Source organism: Pithys albifrons, chromosome 1, assembly GCF_047495875.1.
Source record: "Pithys albifrons albifrons isolate INPA30051 chromosome 1, PitAlb_v1, whole genome shotgun sequence".
NCBI classification, from domain to species: Eukaryota; Metazoa; Chordata; class Aves; order Passeriformes; family Thamnophilidae; genus Pithys; species Pithys albifrons.
In genome coordinates, this window is record NC_092458.1 from 9,040,658 (window position 1) to 9,056,004 (window position 15,347).

At 42.5% G+C, this 15,347-nt stretch overlaps 1 protein-coding gene across 1 annotated transcript; it reads left to right on the forward strand.

The window, feature by feature from the left end:
• Window positions 1-2,219: 2,219 nt before the first annotated feature.
• Window positions 2,220-10,598, forward strand: RBBP7 (RB binding protein 7, chromatin remodeling factor). Its single transcript, XM_071569509.1, has 12 exons — window positions 2,220-2,365; window positions 2,746-2,890; window positions 4,921-5,063; window positions 5,518-5,691; window positions 6,004-6,119; window positions 6,671-6,831; window positions 7,262-7,388; window positions 7,478-7,555; window positions 8,133-8,209; window positions 8,628-8,685; window positions 9,182-9,292; window positions 10,088-10,598. The coding sequence occupies exons 1-12, from the start codon at window positions 2,350-2,352 to the stop codon at window positions 10,154-10,156; spliced, it is 1,275 nt and encodes a 424-aa protein (XP_071425610.1). The 5' UTR covers window positions 2,220-2,349; the 3' UTR covers window positions 10,157-10,598.
• Window positions 10,599-15,347: the final 4,749 nt, after the last annotated feature.

The window sequence follows — 15,347 nt, forward strand, 5'->3', positions numbered from 1 at the left end:
ACTCGATTTCCAGATCCTAAATAGTCTGCAAAAATTTGTGGAGGGTTGGGGAGTAGTTTTTCACTTACAGTTCAGCCAAGCCCTACATGACATCACTGAAGGAAAATTTTGTTGATCATTTTGCAAAACTAATTCACATTTTCCCCATCATAAGCCAGGTAAGCTGTGGCCACAAATGGTATTTACAGCAAAAGCACAAAGAGCATCCCATGCAAATGCTCATACAGGCTTCATCTTTCAAGGGGACCGTGTAATCACCCTTCAGTGAGAGCTAACAGAGGTCACTTGAAGCCAGGAAGGGTGACAGAGATTTTCTTTATGCAGTATCCGAGGTTTAAGTGATCAACACTCTTTAGCAACACACATGCTCTGAAAGGTTCAGTCCTCACTCTCAAATGTTTTAGGAAGGCCTCAGCACTTTGTAGGAGTAGACACATACTTGGCAGCAAATTCCAAAGCAACTAGTAAGCATTGCCAAAGGGAAGCTGGTGCCACATCTGGCTTGACCAAGGTCCTGTGTCTGCATTAACACACTCACTCATCTATTCCTATGGAGCTGATTATAGTACAGCTTCCAAGTAATTTAACAGGATTCTCATTTTAAGTAAGTTATGCATGGGTTTATTTCCAGTTTGTGCAGGTTAAGGATAAGATTAATATATCGTTATTTAACTTCACCGAGAGATTTCTGGTTTTAATATACTGGCCAGAAAAGCAAAGTTCATTGGGGAATGCTTCCTCTTGGAGGACCTGGCTGCCTTCCTCAGCCTTCTTCCACAATTCCCAAGCTACAGCCTTTGGCTGCTATTACCAGCCTTGGATTCTCCTACACACAAACATTTTCCGTAACTAGATTCCTTGTTTGAAAAACTGGAGACTAGACCATAGAAGGCTCATCCCATGAAGAGTGTTCTCACAGAGGGGAAATTAAAATTTATTGCCAGCTATTATTTGTTTGTTTCCCTCTCTCTCCTGCCACTATCTGTAGCTGAGCACAGTAAGCTCCACTACAGAGCTGAATTCCTCCCCCTCTGGGACTGCAAGCATATGAGCCTCAGTGATACAGGATTCATCTCCATCAAATTAATACTGAAGCAAGAATTCATCTGAAGACTCTAAGTCACAACATGGCAAGAAAACACATACAATTTGGAGACAAAAAGTTCCTTAGAATCTTTAGGGACATTTGGGAGAATCTAACCTGATTCCTAACTGCCTCTATTTCCATTGCTATGCTGGAAAGTGTAATTAGCTGCCAGAAAGATCTACCCTGGTTAAGGCAAACACTGTTCGCTTAAGCTGAATTGAAATCAGTTAAAGTAAATCATAGAACCAGAGAATGATAGAATAGTTTGGGTTGGAAGGTACCTTAGGGATCATCCAGTTCCAATCCCCTGCCATGGGCAGAGACACCTCCCACTAGACCAGTTTGCTCAGAGCCCCATCCAACCTGACCTTGAACACCAGGTCTTTTGTTTGTGATGGGTGAAAGGAGAGATCAGCAGGACTGGGCAAGGGATTTAAGCCTGTATGTTTGATTTGTACGGGGGTAAGGCTTTGTGTTTGATTTGTACAGGGTAAGGCTGGGTATTTGATTTGTACAGGGTAAGGCTGTATGTTTGATTTGTATGTGGCTGCTCAAACGAAGCCATTGTCACTTGCCAGAGGATGACACCACCACTGATGCTGTTAGAGAGCAATAGAGTCAAGTAACATTGACATTGCATAACTGGTGGTTCAGTATTTCAGTTCAGTGCCTCCCATGCTGCAACTGCAACTAAAACATAGTTCAAACCAACATTTCTTCCTGAAAATTAAGCAACACTCAGCATCACTGCTGAACAGCAGCACCTGCTGAGCTGTGGCCTCTGTAACCACTTCTACTGGCAGAGTTATTTACCCGCCCGTGACTGGGGGGCTGGAACGAGCTGATCTTTAGAGTCCCTTCCAACGCAAACCATTCTATGATAAAATGTTTCCATAATTTCTAGTTGCGAAGTGGGATTAATATCTAAGTTTTTCATATGATTTAGGGCGTGTTACCTCAGACAGTTAACACCAGTGGCCTAGGCCGCGCTGCTTTACCTACAGCCCCACCTCGCGGCCACAACGCGGCAAGGCCGGACCGCCCTCTCCGCCTTCTTCTTCCCCTTCTCCTCCTTCTCGACCGCTCCGCTCCGCCCCAACCCGGCTCCCGCCCGGCCCCGGCCCCGGCGCCGGCGCCGGCGCCTCCTTCCGTCCCGCCCGCGTTTCCAGCGGCTCGTCCCGCGCTCTTCCCTTCCCGCCTCCTGCGCTCTTGGCTTCCCGCCGCTTCCTCCGCTCCCCTGGCGGCGCCGGGTCTCGGTCGACATGGCGAGCAGGGACGGTAGGAGAGCCGCTTGCTGTCACCGGCCGGGCGGGGGGTGAGGGTGTGTATGCCCGGGGATGGCGGGGCTGGGGCGCTCCGGTTCCTCCCCGGGGAGCGGGGCTAGAGCGGCCGCGCTTTCCCTCCCTCCCTCTCTCTCTCTCTCCCTCCCTCTCTCTCTCTCTCCCTCCCTCCCTCTCTCTCTCCCTCCCTCTCTCTCTCCCTCTCTCACAGCCTCTCTTTCAACCTCTCTCCCTCCCTCTCTCCATCACCCCCTCCGGCCGCCCCCGGTGGCCCTGCGGGACCCCCGCCCCCCGCCTCCTACCCCGGCATGTCCTTGGCCGTGACGGTGCCCCCTTCTCCCCCCTCCATGCCGCGGTTCATCCCTTCCCTTCCCGCAGTGCTGGAGGACACGGTGGAGGAGCGCGTCATCAGCGAGGAGTACAAGATCTGGAAGAAAAACACCCCTTTCTTGTACGACCTGGTGATGACACACGCGCTGGAGTGGCCGAGCCTCACTGTGCAGTGGCTGCCTGATGTGACCAGGTGAGAGAGGGGACGGGGACGGAGGACGGGCATGGGCAGGGGCCGGGCAGGGGTCAGGCAAGGGACCGGGCAGGTGTCGGGCAGGGACCGGGCAGGTGTCGGGCAGGGACCGGGCAGGTGTCGGGCAGGGGCCGGGCAGGTGTCGGGCAGGGGCCGGGAAGGAGCCGGGCAGGGGCAGCGCTCGGCCAGGGTTGAGTCTGCAGCGCCCCGTTCCACTGCGCCTTTCCTGTTAACCATCTCTGCTCAGCAACCTGGGGGTGAACACCACGCCGGACGAGAATTACTCGGGTTAGCCTACTCTTCGTGAGCTTCTAGCACCTTATTTTGCTTACTGCTTTAAAAGCCCCTTGGGTATGCAGAGGCATTGAGGAAAAAAAGTCTCAAGCTGATGCTTGACAGAACCCTAGGTTAGCCTAGCAGAAGTTGTTGTGAGGTGTGAACAGAGAAATCTTTCTCAATTTATTGCTAAATAAGAGATCTAGCACTCATCAATAGTTAATTCTGATGAGATAAATCTACCTACTACATTAGCTTGTTCTTGGAAGACTGTTTTTCCTCATGTGCTCAACAGATTACTGTTCTGTCCAAGCAACACTGTCTCTGGTGTTTTTTGTTTTTTTTTTTAAAGTTTCAACGATAAGTCTATTATTCTAAAAGTGGTTTTTCATGTCCTGGTTCATTGTTGATTTCTCACATCTTAAGTTTCCCATTCTTTCACTTTCCCCTGAAAATTGTGGGCTCGGTGGTTAATTTCTTTAAAGAATCATGAACATGGGGATAGAATCTCTTATGTGCCAGCTACTACAGGACTTAATTTGTTGCAGTAACTACTTGGGGCTCCACTGAGGTAGTGGGCAAGGACTGAGTCCTGTATATTGTTATAGACTGGATTGGAGCTAGGTTTTAAGGTATCTTACATGTAAACTTCTTGTTCTTATCAGAGGATGTTCTCTTTCTTCTATAAAATTCCACCTTACATATGTGATGTGTGACTTGGTGGTGAGATGATCACTTAATTTGATATACCAGAATGTTTGGAGGCAGTGCTTTGATGTGAGCTAACTATTCATGGCATGGAGAAAATGAAGTGGGGAGTTGAGGCTGTGGAGCCCTTATGAGGAACACTTTTGCTTGCCTCATGTTTTGTAGATTGGCTTAATATTCAGTTTAAAACCTGACATTCCCAATTATCCAGTGTCAAAATATGTAAGCCATTTAAGGCAAGGACTGCCTCTTTGTACAGCACCTGACATGATGGGAGACCTGTTCCTAATGCAAGTGCATGTGCATTGTGTGTTTCTTGTTTTTTGTATTTTTTCCCCCTCTTAACATGGAAGTGGTGTAGTAATACTTATTGTGGTTTATGATTGCCCAAATGTTTCCTGATTGCTTGGATTCAGGCAATATAATTAGTTTGCTGCTTTCAAGATGGCAGAAGTTGCTTGGTTTTGACTGCTCAAATTTTTCCTTTCAGAGATAAATGGTACTGACCATGCAGCCTTTCACTTTTAACTAAATGTTGCATTTAAGCACTGGAAGAGAAATTTGATTCTGGTTAACTAGGATTTGTACAGTATTAAAAAATGAGTATCTGAAATAAAAACTGGTAAAAGCTTCTAAGAGAAGTAACTAAAATGGGTTGTCACTTGTCCCCTCAGTATTTGTGTTTTATGGAAAGTAGACCTGATTGTTTTCTAAATCAATACTGTGAGACTGCTAGGGAAGTTAGATAGAAGTAGGTATTGGCGTCACCTTCAACTGTTGTGCAAACTGTAACTGTCCCTTTCAAGGCACAGTGGCAATGTTTACTGGCTTGTTTTTTTCACTATAGCCTTGCTGTTTGTATCTCTGGCTTGCTCATGTCAGAGTCTAATTTGCTGTATTGCACGAGTCTTTGCAACAAAGGTAAGGATTTCTTACACAAGTGTCTCCTGAAGAGATTTGGATCTTCAGGGTTGTTGATGCTATGGTTATGAAGCTTCTGGAACTGAGCATGTGATTTTATTCCTTGCATTTATTATTCTAAACAGGCCAGAAGGAAAGGATTATGCTGTCCACTGGCTGGTTTTGGGAACGCACACGTCCGATGAACAGAACCACCTGGTTGTTGCCAGAGTCCAGATTCCCAATGATGATCGGTTTGATACTTTGCAGTGTGACAGTGAGAAAGGAGGTGGGAATGCAGCATTCTTAGATTCTGCTTTAGCAGTATGATTACTAGTTGTTCTCATAACGATGTTCTAATTTTCTGTTAAATACTAGAGTGGACATATCCTGACCAGTCCACACTAATCATTAATTGTGACTGAAGAGAGGAAACTTTTTGTTTCAGAAGAATTTAAGTGACATTGTGATACACAATCTCTACTAGCATTTCTTACCAGCTCTGTCAGTTGTGAAAATTGCTACATTTCTACCTTAAATAGAGACTAAAGCTCTGAAAGAGGATTTCAAATATCAGAAGTGTTTGTGCTGTTGTGTTGCATGCCAAGAGTCTTTCCTGGTCTTTCTTGCATTTGATAAGATGCTTACCTCTGTTTCTTGAAGTGGGGAAGATTCTCTGAAATGCTGCTTCAGCAGTCTAAAACAATTGATGTGGTAAACTGCCATTTTTCTGACAAATGTAGAGTTTGGTGGCTTTGGATCTGTGACTGGCAAAATTGAAATGGAGATTAAAATTAACCATGAAGGTGAAGTGAACCGTGCTCGTTACATGCCACAGAATTCCTGCATCATTGCAACAAAAACGCCGTCTGCTGATGTGTTGGTATTTGATTACACTAAACATCCTTCAAAACCAGGTGGGTTAGACTCCTCAAAGTAAATCAAAATGCCTCTTGTCATCAAGGGGTAAACTTTTGTGTAACTGTGACTGGGAGGAGGGTTGATGGTCTCTGGAACCCAAATGAGAAGGCTTGCATCTTCAATAACTTTAACTGCCTGGTTATGCTCAATATCATGAGAGCATCATGATAGAAAGCAGCACTCTCTGAAGAGCTTCAAGTATAAAATATAATTATTGCAACAGAAACAAAGTTCTTGGGTGGTAATGATGCTCTTTTGGATTGATGTGCAAGGTGATGCTAAATGGAAGGCATATTTTCCTCTTTCAGACTCAAATGGAGAGTGTAATCCTGACCTTAGATTAAGAGGACACCAGAAGGAAGGCTATGGCTTATCATGGAACTCAAATTTGAGTGGACATCTTCTCAGTGCATCAGATGATCATGTAAAAACCACATCTTTTTCCTTACTTAAAAAACCCCAAATCCTCTTAATTTATGCTATAATAGATAATTAGAGAAAGTCTGGTGCAGCTGTGTATTGTTATGTGGGAAAGCTCTCACCCATTCTGTAATTCTGTTTCTAAAGATTGTCAGTTGGCTTTAGGCTGTAATCAGCAGGTTCTTTGTAAGGTTCTTAATGAAGTAAGAACAGTGTTTTTGTAGTTGTCTGCTGGAAGAAGCCCTTTAAACTTGGTTGGGTGGAGACCATAAATTAGTAAGACTCAAAGATCAATTGAACTAATTGCTTATAAATTTCTTTGTGGACTTTTAAAGTGTAAATTGTTTTTGTGATTTTGTAAGTAATCATTGGACCTCATATTTACAGAAAACTGATTGATAACTTAGCTCTCTTCCCACTTACAGCATATTAAGTTTTCAAAAACACAGAAGTGCTTCAGTTTATCTATCTGCTTATGTGTAGAGTGTGATTGATTATTTGTTTGAAAGATGATCAGTCAGAGTTTGCATTTCATCAAATGTAACTTATTTACAGACAGTGTGTTTATGGGATATAAGTGCTGGACCAAAAGAAGGCAAGATTGTTGATGCAAAAGCCATCTTTACTGGGCACTCTGCAGTAGTAGAAGACGTGGCGTGGCATCTGCTCCATGAATCTCTCTTTGGATCCGTGGCGGATGATCAGAAGCTTATGATGTAAGTTGGGTTAGGTGGTTTCTGGATAGTGACTGCAGTTTGCTGCCAGTGGACGTAGTCCAGAGCACTGGGATAAAAAACCCCAGAATTTTGGAATGGTTTCATGTAGCTCTTTTAGGCAATTAACTGCAATAATGGTGCAGAATCACTTAAATCTTCTAGCCATTTACGTATTCACATCATTTGAAAAGAAGCTGTAACTGATACATATGTCAGCTTCCTGGTGGGACCTGCTCATGTACAACAGACACAAAGTACTCAAGATTTGGGAATGAAAACTGTAGCTGCAGAGTCAGGTTTAGTAATAGTGTAGTCTACTTAAGTAAACTAAGGTGTAGTGAAGGAGTACCTACTGTAAAAACTTACATTTCTTTGCTCTCCCTCTTTCCTCCTTGTCCCTAACCCTCCCCCAAACCCTTCATTGCAACAGTTGGGACACAAGATCTAATGCCACGTCCAAGCCAAGTCATTCAGTAGATGCTCATACAGCTGAGGTCAACTGTCTGTCCTTCAATCCTTACAGCGAGTTCATTCTGGCAACTGGTTCTGCTGACAAGGTTTTTATTTGTGTATACTTTAAATTCTTATGTATTCTAGATGAAAGCCATTGTAATAAAAACTATTTCTTGTTTTTTCTGTGTCCCAGACGGTGGCTCTGTGGGATCTTCGAAACTTAAAGTTGAAACTCCATTCTTTTGAGTCTCATAAAGATGAGATTTTTCAGGTGTGTAAACTTCTCACAACCTGTGGGAAAAAAAACAAACAAGAAGAGTACTGACTTGGAAAAGAACATGCAGTTTTGTGTTCTTGTAACACAAATAGATCTGTTGAACCAAAATTCCCTCTTTTATGTTAAACAATTACACACAGTACCACATAGTCTTTTTCTGCCTTTCCCCACCTGACTTTGAGGCAAGTAATCAACAACATACTGCTAAAAAAATATTGGGCATTCACAAGTACCTTTGATCCAGGTAGAAGGTTTCTCTAAAAGGATGTGCTATAGAGAGGACTTGGGTTCAGAACTAATTTTGTGAACTCTGCCTCTTTAATTAGGTGTATGTAACAGTGACTTTTTTTTAGACATTTCATAAAATATGGTAAATTTGTAACAGTGAAATAACATCTGTTCAGTTTGAGAAATCTTAATACTTGAAAGCAGTCTGTTTGAGCTATTGGATACCCTTTGTGCTGGAAAAAACTGATTTACAGAGTGTAGTTGAAAATTAGTGGCCAGGGTGCTGGTTTTTCAGGTTATGCTTTAGAAATCAGTAGCTGCTTCTCTTGTTTTCTTTCAATAGGTTCACTGGTCTCCTCATAATGAAACAATTCTTGCTTCAAGTGGTACTGATCGTCGGCTTCATGTGTGGGATCTAAGGTGAAGAACAGTTTCTTTCTTTTAGTATATATGTACAGATGGTTAATAGAAAGGGCTGCAGGCCTACATTATTGGGCAGATTTGATTTGTGCTGTTCTTTAGCCATGCTTGCTTGCTTATCTCAGGCTCAGTCTTTTGTGTAGAAATGGAAACAGCACAGTACATCTAATGTTACTTCTCCATCAGGATTTTTGCTCATAGTATTGTTTTCTGGTGTCTTTAGTAGGAAGTGATTTCTGCCTCCATGTGCTTCACAAGTTAAGATTCCATTTCAGTAATGACAGTGCCAAACAGTTGGTGTTTTACCTGAGGCTTAGAGTTATTTCACAGTGAGAAAAAACAAGAGCAAAATCAAGTACCGGAAACAAAGGCCAGAAACTGTCGTTATTAACAAAAAGTATGAACTACTTTCTTACAGTAAAATTGGAGAAGAGCAGTCTGCAGAGGATGCAGAAGATGGGCCTCCTGAGCTGCTGGTATGCTTTCCTTTGGGTTTTCAGTGTGCTGATATGCTGTGTGGCAGTGTGATGCCTTGCCACTGGGCTGCTACAACTGCAGCAGTTCATAAATCTTTTCACCTCCCTGGTTTCATTGCTCTAACTTTCTGTAGGTTTCCTCTGTTCCATTCTGAAGGTTTCCCCATTTCCTGTGTAACTCTGGAAGTGCTCTTAATCAGTGTGGATTTCACAGCCCAGCCTTGTGTGAAGGGGCACCATTTTGAGGATGTCAATTGTTGCTATAATAATACAAACTATTGTCTCAAATGCTTTCTCAGCAACTGCATCTGTGTCCATAAGCCATGAATGGGAAGTGGTTTCACACACACCTTCCTTGGTCTGTATTGTGAACCTCTAGTAGCAAGTTTTTCTGTGTTAGTCATTAGCATGATGAATTTAACTTCAGAATCTTGGATTTTAACAGTTTTCTCTGTAGTTGAAATGGCTTACTGAAGCTTGTGGGTTTTTTTAACAGTTTATTCATGGAGGACACACTGCCAAAATTTCAGACTTCAGTTGGAATTCTAATGAGCCTTGGGTAATCTGTTCTGTATCAGAGGACAACATAATGCAGATATGGCAAATGGTGAGTGTCACAACAGCTCTTGAGTTGCTCTGAAGCTTGTTGCATAAATGAAACTGAAAAGGCTTCTTCTTAGGCAGCTTTTGCCTTCAAGGACTGAAAGTAGTCTGTCCCCTGTACTTGTTACTCTCTAATCAAAGTGTATAAGACCTTGAAAAGAAAACCAAGACTAAACTAACTTGAGTAAATGCAACTGCTATTTAATTCTTGAATCCACATCTTAGGTACTAGTTAAGAATAAATGTGGCAGTTGTGAACTTATATCCAATATTAGTCAAGACTTAATCTTTTCCCCTTCCCTATGTGTTGGCTGTGAATAAAGATGCCTTTTTTAACTCATCCATTAGTTCATATTTACGTTACAGGAGATTGACCAGATATCTTACAAATGTGGAATAAACTAAGTTGGGGATAAATTAAGTTTAAAAACGGTGATGGACTTAAATGTATGTCACAAGTCAGGCTTCTGTTTTTTTAATATCTGTTCCTGTTCTGTGTGTTCAGACTGAGGCTGAAATAATTCCAAATAAAATGTTCATAGTCAAGGTAGAGGTTCAATGGCTAATGCTTATGCTGTTGAAATACAACAGCGCAGGAAGGCAACTGCCAAAATGTAGCCACTGTGTGGCCATTCCTGAATTTGGCTGCCCTTCAAGAAGAGACAGGCAGAAGGGCCCTCCAAGGAGGGGATGATGGCTGTGCCACCATGGTATCAAAATATTTTTCTGTATGAAGTATAGGAGATTGATAAAAAATTATTGTGTCTACCACTTGTAATGCAAAGTTTTGTGTCTTCAGGCCGAAAACATTTACAATGACGAAGAACCAGATATAGCAGCAGCTGAACTGGAGGGTCAAGGAACATAACTTTTCTTCCTCAAGGAACTGCTGGGACTGACATAGTAATGTAATTTGACTGCTGTATACATAAAACAAGGCCCTTAATATAAAACAAAATAAAACCAAATAAAACAAACAAGCACTGGGCAGAAGCATTACATCAAAGCAAGAATGTTCTCAATTGGAAACAAAAAGCTTCTATAGACAAGTTGGCATACCCTTGGTTATCTGGTTACTTTGAGCTGTTGGATACTGTACAGCCATTAGCTTTAGAGAAAATAAGAATGACTTAATACCAATGTCTGTATTTTTAAACAAACTTAGGAGGTCCCTGTAAATAAAACAGTCAAATCCTCACTCTTCATGTAGAGAAAGTGTACAAACCCCCACCTTTGTATTAATATGTAAAAAGAGCTTTTCACTTTTACACACCACTTTTGGATTGGCTTTGCATAAATAAAATGTATTGTAAAAAAGTTTGGTGTGTTTAATGTGCATTGGTGCAAGGTGAATACCTTCTTGCCTGAACATAATTTAATTGCTGTGTGGTGATAAAAGTATATATTTTTTAGTTTATAACTTACCCTAGAGTTAAAGGTCTGGAAGATGAGAGTTGTCTTGATGCAAAAAACGTTGGAGTGTGTAACTTCACTTCTTCACAAAGGGAATGGATATAGGAAGAGATTTGGGAAATCCATGGAGAGTGGCGAGTAGAGTATAAATCTTGAACAGAATCAAATAACTTCTTCGGGTTTGGGTAGTTAATGGTTTGGATTTTGTTGATTTTTGTTTGGTTTTGGTGTGTTATGTGTGTGTGTGTTGGGTTTAAGTGGTGGTGGAATCAGTGCCCTGCAACATTTTCCTGGGTGCCCCAGTGCCAGTGCCCTCTCAGTGAATTGGTGTCACCTCTGTTTGGTTAGAGCCTTCCTGGAGTGTTTTTTGGATGAAAATTGAGGCAATTGGGCAGGTGTCTAAAATACATAAATATCTGAACAAATACAAACCTACAGTTTGCTTCTAAACCTCAGGCTCACTGAAAAGCTGGAGAGTTTGGACTGTGTAGAAGTGAAAATTCTCCATATTTCTCATGGATCTACTGCGAAGTTACAGATTACCTTGGGAGCTGTCAGTCAAATGTAAGTCAGTGTCTAACTGGAGTTTAAATTAATGCTCTTAGTTACCTGCAAAAGGCCTTAATTAAATGAATTGGTGGCTGAAAAAATGACTTGGGTGACCCATACTGAAAATGCAATTTTGTTTTTCATTGAAAATGTTACTCCTTTATGCATTTTTGCTCTCCTCTCTAGTGCAATTGCAACAAGTTAGTAGGTGACTGGGCTCACCCTGCATATCTGAAGCTTCCTGTGCAGGGTCTGGCTGGGATGGAGTGCATGTCCATCCCAGAAGTGTATATGGTGCTGGGTGCTGCTTGGATTTATGGCTGGAATGGTGCTGATAATGCACCTGTGTCTTGGCTTTTGCTGGGCAGTGGTTGCACAGTGTAGGCTGGGGTTTGGCATGAGGTGGGGAGGAGACACACAGCAGGGACAGGTGACCCGAACTGGCCAAAGGGATATTCCTCACTTAAGATCACAGGCAGCAATAAAACTGGGGTAGAGGAGAACAAAGGGGGCTGTTTGTGGTGGCTGTTGCTTGGATGCTGGCAGGGCCTTGGTCTGTTTCTGGGAGGTGGCCAGTGGTTTCACTTCCCTCTCACCCACCTTTGAAACTCTTCCATCTGTACCCATGAGATTTAGATTCTATTCTCTTCCCCACCCTGCTGAGGAAATGCAAGTGACAGCAACTGATAAGCAATAAGACACTGAATTCAGAGGTGGTTTTTGGCTGGGCACTGCATGGTTTTGACAGTCATTCTGACATGTGCAGCTCTTGAAAAGTAGGAAATGGGGATGTCAAGGGCCTGACTTACTGAAAAAACAAAAGTGCTTCCCAGGGAGCACAGTGGTGGCTCCTCCTGGTACAGATAGTCTGTTACATGACCCTTCCTGCTGCTGGTGCTCTTCAGTGCTCACTTCAAGGAGACCTACTGGCTGCTTGGCACCAGCATGTATGGCACAGCACTTCCCTGGAATTGGTAGCTTTGTGTGTCAGTTATGGTTGGGGTTGTTCACTGAAGTGTCCTTACTGCCTCACTAACTGAAAGGGAGTAGGAAGGTGGAGTGTACTAATTGCACTGCTCTTCTCTGCTTTTCTTAGGCTACTTATTTTTAATTCCCTGCCTGCTCTTACCAGGGGCCCCGCTGCTTTGTAGGCACTGACTCAACCATGCATAGACTTGTTTCTCTCCACACCTTTTTCAAGAATGGTTCCTATTAAAAGTGATTCAGGTAGGTGGAAAAGAATATTCCCCCGGAAGGCTGATGTTGTTGGAGTTCTGCAGGTGGGTGGCAGCTGGACAGGATGTACTGAACAGCATGAAAGGTCCTACCTGCCAAAGAACAGCCTGGTCACTACTTGATTAACCAAGGTGTGGTCCAGCTGGTGTTCTTGGGTGTGAAAACACTAAAATGCCATGCACAGGAAGTGGAAATGAATGCATTCTCTAAATATGGGTTGGGTTTGGTTTGCCAACTGCCCCTGCCAGAGGTAGGGACACCTTCCACTAGAGCAGGTTGCCCCCAAACCCTGTCCAATCTTGAACATGTCCAGTAATGGGCATCCACAGTTCCTTTGGGCAACCTGTTCCAGTGCCTCCCCAACCTCACAGTAAAGAATTTCTTCCTAATATCTAATTTAAACCTGTATTTGTGGGGTTTAAAGTCATTACCCCTCATCCTATCACTCCCTGTGCTTGTGCACAGTCTCTGTGATACACTGTGAGAAGGTTGTGGATGTTCTTGGTTGTCTCCACTCAAACATCAAGAGGTCAGATGTGGAGCTGTATTAGTCACTCCCTGGTAGTACCTTGCATGTCCCACAAAGCCCTGTTGCTTCCCCATAGAGCACAGAGGAGACAGCCAGCTGGGGCCCAGGGATGATGCCAAAAGGCAGCAGGAACAAAATGAGAGCATAATTTCTTTAACTGTACTTACAGTTCAAAGTGCTGCAGTAAATACAACTTCTGCACTGCTTTATTCTCCCCGAGTCTGAATTGTCTCCATAACTGTTTGTACACAGAGCTTCCTTCAGTAGCAGCAACTTCATAGCAGCCTTTTTTAGGCAACTTGCGGACAGCTTGGTCTCACAGCCAGTATTTAATTAGGAGAGCCTACATCTTGTTGGCTTAAAGCTTGCTACTGAGTGAGAATGTGTGGCTGGGACCAATATGTTTTTTCATTTGCATTTTTTTAATGCTTTTTTAATTGTCTGAGTAGCATGTTTGTGAAACATGGGAAAGGCTATTTGGCTGAGTGCCTCAAGATTTTCATTTTAAAAACTGGTGCCCCCACAGGAAGCAGGTAACTGCTTATGCATTGCTGGTTTTTAATAGTAAATATAATGGAAGTTGAAGTGTAAAAAAAGTAATAAAACAGTCAACTTGAACAACAGCTCCAGCAATATATTTATTTATTGGATTAGACAACAGTTACTTCAGGTGTGCTTACACAGTACTCATGGAGCAGATGTAGTTCAACACGTTGGTACATGCTGGGGAGAGGAAACACCATCAGGCTTTCCATCCACTGCCTTTCTTTTCAAGAGGATTGGGTACAAGAGCTTTGAGACCTACCTGTTTTGTATTGGCTCTTTCGAGAAGAACAGTTATAACAAAAACCACAAGAGGTAATTTAAAGTGAAAAAAATGCTGATTGAGAGTGACTTCCTCACTTGAGTTCTCAACACCAACATCTGTATTTGATGCAGTGTTTCAGCATAAAGGGTACTTTTTCTCTTGAAGGCTTTCAGCCTGCACCAAGGCAATCTAAATTCTTTCATCTTTTTACTGAAATAAAACATGAATGACAGTGAAAGTATAATCTACATTTTAAACCTGCTATTTTATTTCAATAGATCTGTTTTTCCAGAAGTTGAATGATAAAAATCTTCAGCCATGGCCTCTCATCAGACCAAAGCAGCACTTCTGAAAAGCAGCACTCTTGCACTGTGGCAGAGTGGTCTTTTACTGCTAATTAGGCCAAGGGCCATTACTAGTGTATGTCACAAATTTTTGTTCCCACTCATCTCTAAGAACATTCCTGCATTTTGCTTCAGTGTGACAACACCCAGTTTGACCTGTTGCTTTCTGGCCACTGGTAAGTCCAGTGTGGTGAGTCTTCATAGTTCTCACAACCATCAGCTTCTGTCCCGTGGCTTTCAAACCCAGAGCTTCCCCCAGTTTAGGCATATGCAAACACACATAAGTATTCCAACTACACTGTTCAACTCTTCTTCCTCTTTTGGATCTTTCCTTTAAAACACCAATTGTGCACAAAATCCATATCCTGGAGAAAAAAGTTAGAAGAGTCAGTAACCACCTGCCAGGGAACAGCTGATGTGCAATCAAAGCCAGCAAAAGCTTTCATGAGCAGGATATATAAAGCAGATAACATGACCAAGATCAAATGGTTTTATATGAAAATAAGTTTGTGTGTGTGGGGAAACCAACCAAAGAACTCCAGCAAATTTGAAGAGTTAAACACCAGTATCGTATCTTGGACTTTGCAGAATTGAGGTAGTTATTTTGACTCTTAACATCTGGATATAGATTTGGTGGAAGTGGCAGTGAACTACATCAGTATGGAGTATCTGTCACATGGCTGTAGTTAGATTAGGTTTAAAAATGAATGACAAATTCATCTCCTCTGCTTGAACACGTAAGATGGAGTATTAAAAATTAGAAGGTATTTAAATAGAGGTTCTAAGAGGTTATATTCTTGAAGTAGAGTGTTCTTGGCATAGTCTGGAATTACACAAAGGCCTGCTTCAACTGTTGCAGTCCATCAGACAGGCACACCCCAGGTGCCTGTTTGAACAAGAAATCCAAAACAATGTGAGACCTCAAAGCTAAAGTATAACAAACAGTTTTAAAGGAAATTAAAATAAAGTCTTCACAGGCAGCACAATATTCTTCAATTACTTAGAAGTTCAGGCAAGATGGGTGCCAGAGTCATCGAGATCCATAAAAGCGAGTACAGTTAGATGGGACCGAGTTAGGCTGTTAGAAGGAAATACAACCTTCCTTCCAAGAAGGAATGTCTAAACAAGAGCAAAAAGGGGAATTATCAAAATTTAAATGTAAAATATAAAGTAAAAACCA

What these genes read in the sequence shown, in the direction of transcription:
- RBBP7 (XM_071569509.1), top strand. An exon ending in TCAGTGCATCAGATGATCAT is followed by an intron (nt 6,120 to 6,670) that starts GTAAAAACCACA and finishes ACTTATTTACAG; the next exon opens with ACAGTGTGTTTATGGGATAT. An exon ending in GATGATCAGAAGCTTATGAT is followed by an intron (nt 6,832 to 7,261) that starts GTAAGTTGGGTT and finishes TCATTGCAACAG; the next exon opens with TTGGGACACAAGATCTAATG.